Source organism: Austrofundulus limnaeus, unplaced genomic scaffold, assembly GCF_001266775.1.
Source record: "Austrofundulus limnaeus strain Quisiro unplaced genomic scaffold, Austrofundulus_limnaeus-1.0 Scaffold251, whole genome shotgun sequence".
Lineage (NCBI taxonomy): Eukaryota > Metazoa > Chordata > Actinopteri > Cyprinodontiformes > Rivulidae > Austrofundulus > Austrofundulus limnaeus.
Genome location: NW_013952653.1, coordinates 8,048 through 11,564, shown reverse-complemented (window position 1 = coordinate 11,564; position 3,517 = coordinate 8,048). Strand labels below are relative to the sequence as shown.

Genomic DNA, 3,517 nt, shown 5'->3' with positions numbered 1-3,517 from the left:
GATCCAGAGTCTGGAGGAAGACTGGGGAGAAGGAAATGCTAAAATGCCTGAACTCACAGTCAGTGATGGTCTGAGGTGCCATTTGTATTTTCTTTATACTTTATCACAATATGCTAATTTTTTTGAGGACCTGTATATAAAAATCGGCAAACCTTTGCCACATTCGATATTTAGTTTTAATATTTAGCATTTAGATGAACATATGTAGCATCAATTAAATTMTAATTACTTAAATGTGCTAAAAGTTGACTTTAGAAAAGCAACACTACTTTCTCAAACAATATTTGAAGCTAAATGTGATAAAATTTTAAGTTATTTTTAGCACAAGCTGCTTTATAAACACTCCCTGTATGTGTTGCCTTAGTTTTATGTTTATTTAATCACTTTCAAAAAGTCATTCCTTAAATTTATCTACATTTCAACAATTTTATTGAACTGACAATCTCAGACAGTTTTGTTTCCAGCTCTCACTAATAATTAAGATTTAGGRCTTAAAGACCAGAATGTCTGTAAAGAAATGATCTAATTTAAAAAATGGCAACAAATGACTCATTTCTTAATCTTTAGGGGAAAACGATCCATGGAGGCAACTGGGGAATGCAGCTTGTCCTGATCCTTGTGAAGTGCTTCAGTGTTTAAATGAATATTTGGGTGCACRTGTGAGGCAGGTGTCTTATGATGATCTTGTTCCTGTTTCAGTGGCCTGCAGCTTTGAATGAATTCATCAGATTGGTAACAAGACTGGTTTTATGGAGCTAAAAGCCTCTGCATCTGTTTGGCACGGGTCCACACGTAGACAAAACAAAAAAACGCTGAAAACAAAATCCTGCAGCTCAAACAAACCTTTAGTGGGGACCTATAATAAAGACATCAAAGGCAGGAAAGAGCGGTTTGAGAAAAAATAATGAAACAAATCAAGCTTGTCTTGACTAAACCTGAAAATTCCTTCTTTATAGTCAACATTTTTTTTAACATCTTCTTTGTTTCTAAASCTGAACTGTTTTCCTGCAGCATTGTACATTAAAGGCAATGATGTCACCAAGCTGGCCTCTATGGCCAAACTAAAGGCAGGGCGTTTGGCGAGAGAGCTGAGTGACGGCTGTCTGCAGTTCTGGGGAGGAATGGGCTACACCTCAGATGTGCCGGTCAGCAGATTTTACAGGTAAGACTGAAAAAAAGTGAACAGAGCTGCGAGTTCTGAGTGTTTAAATAAAAACTAAAACATGCAGCTCCTGTTTTTTTTTTTTTTTGCTTGTGTATGAATCCTTGACAAAGCTGCGTCAGTCACACTATTTTAATACAGCTATCAGTGATGCTGCTTTGTGAAAGATTGTTCCCATGGTAACACAGCAGCCGCACACATGTAGGAGTTTGTGGTCATTTTATTTTACAGTTTATTTTAATCTGCTTTAAGTACTAACAAAAAGAAAAAAAAACTATGCTGAAGTATTCCTTATTTTGAAATGTTTTCCTTTTTTTTATTTCAAAGGGACTCCAGGTTGTTGTCYATCGGTGCAGGAGCAGATGAGGTGATGCTCGGGATCATCTGTAAATACATGGACACGCTGCCAAGGAAGTGATGTCATCGATGCCTACTCCTGAACTGATTTCAAGACCGTCCAGAAAGCTCTGATTAAAACAAAAAATGATCACAGAAGTGCAATTCTCACATTTTAWCTCTTTGACCTGTTGAATAAGGTAGACTATATTGATTTCTGGTCATGTAAGATAGAGACTTTAAGCACTTTTTGTTATTTGCATTAATAAAGTGTTTATATTTTTAAAAAACTTTTTTTTAAATTAAGTAAAACAATGTACAACAGATTATTTTGTTTTGTGAATCGTTAACAGTAATAAACAATGTAAAAGATTTTCAACACAATCCCTGCATGTTAATGGAACACACTAGCCAATTCTGAACATAAAATTTGTTTATTTACATCAACATTTTTACAATAAGCTGGAACAGAGGATGATGATGCTGTTAGCATGATCTATTTATTCTATAACAAACAAATACTCTGAAACTTTAATCAGTTTTAGCACATGTGCTGTGTGAAACTGTTCGTCAGCTGRTGATCTGTAAGTTTCCTCTACAGCATAAAGTTTTTATTCAACCATTATTACAGGTCTTTTTTTTTTTATTATTGGGTCTTTTGCACTTCAATCAGCCTGTTTAATTGTACAGACAACCATCAATGGGAGTTCTTTTGCAACCGAATTGGGGTCARTGTGTGAATTGCTCAGACTCTGAGCACATGAAGCCAAGTCATATTTTTAGAAAAACAAATCCTTGCCTTACATCATTATGTCAGRCTGGGTTAGACATCCATCAGACAGGGATCGCAGATGTGGAACTAAAGGGCCAAGTCCAGAAAGGTGCGCTTATCACCTCAGTTTGATAAACCAGTACAGAACAAAGAAYACAAAAAAGCAGAAGAGCAGCAGGTAGCACAGTAGTTTAGTCTGACTGCCTCTGGAGAGCTGTTTTACTCTGCCGATGGTTGCTCCGAGTAGTCCGCCTGTCGAGTCAAAGTCTGAGTCCTGCAAAGATGAGAGGGGTTATGTCCAAAATCCAGCTGGGTACCACTACAAAAAACACCAAGATCCCTGGAAATACATTTAAAGCTCTACATTATATATATTTTGCACCACACAATTTTTAATCCAGGAATAAAACATCAAAAATGGCATTCAAGAAAGAAGATGTTCATTTTTAAGACTTAATAGTAGCTAAAAGTGAAAACTCACCATGTCATCCAGCATTTTATTCTGGTATTTGACTTCTGTTCCAATGTCAATTGACAGCTATAAATATAAAAAAATGTCAAAATATTAACAACATGTCATGACACAATCAATGAGGACATATATAAATATTTACACTTTTCAAGGCGTTGACTTTAGCTCGGAGTCCCTCCTGAAGGTGCTGGTTTTCCTCCTCATAAACACTGTATCCACTGGCTACATACTGTCCAGAGCCTCCTTCACCTGACAAACAGGATAACAACAGTTTATTAACAACTACCCTTCGGTTTAGAGTCGTAATATACTATTAATAAAATCCCGAGACAAAAAATCATACCGTCCTATTTGTTTTCAGTTTCTAAAGCTAACTAGCATTAGCCTGTTAGCTTATCGTAAACGTACAAAATATACATTTCTTACCCAGTCCGGCGCGCCTCATCTCGAACTACTGAAGCAAAGCTGTCCAATAATTTTACAAGTTGAAAAGAATAAGAACAGCCAACTAATAATATTACCACTAGATAAATAAGGAGGAAAGTACAGCTAACTAAAACCGTAAGCCGTATAGAAGAAGGAAACACCACGACATCATACGGTGGCCGACGAGGACCACCGTTCTGATGAATCCTTCCCGGCCCAGCATATCCCATAATGCATTGCGGCCCGACCGGAGATTTTTTTTTCTAGTAATGGCGGACGAAGCGAGAGTCGAAGCGATGGAGGAGTACAGTTTTAAATGTAAGTATATTAAAATCTGCCGGTAAAAAAA

The 3,517-nt window shown here is 36.8% G+C and overlaps 2 protein-coding genes across 2 annotated transcripts in view; one reads left to right on the top strand and one right to left on the bottom strand.

Annotated features, from left to right (window-relative positions):
• The window catches only part of zgc:85777, a 17,955-nt gene extending 15,832 nt beyond the window's left edge, over nucleotides 1-2,123 (top strand). The window contains exons 8-9 of the mRNA XM_014020388.1: nucleotides 1,012-1,162; nucleotides 1,490-2,123. Of these exons, the coding sequence (XP_013875842.1) occupies nucleotides 1,012-1,162; nucleotides 1,490-1,580 (242 nt within the window). The 3' untranslated portion in view covers nucleotides 1,581-2,123. The remainder of the gene's footprint in view (nucleotides 1-1,011; nucleotides 1,163-1,489) is intronic.
• On the bottom strand, nucleotides 1,917-3,327 carry bet1 (Bet1 golgi vesicular membrane trafficking protein; the record flags this gene model as incomplete). The annotated part of the gene is given in 4 exon segments (XM_014020389.1): nucleotides 1,917-2,544; nucleotides 2,752-2,808; nucleotides 2,885-2,991; nucleotides 3,169-3,327. Coding segments are annotated over 4 exon segments (339 nt in total). The 3' UTR covers nucleotides 1,917-2,388.
• Between the last annotated feature and the right edge of the window lie 190 nt (nucleotides 3,328-3,517).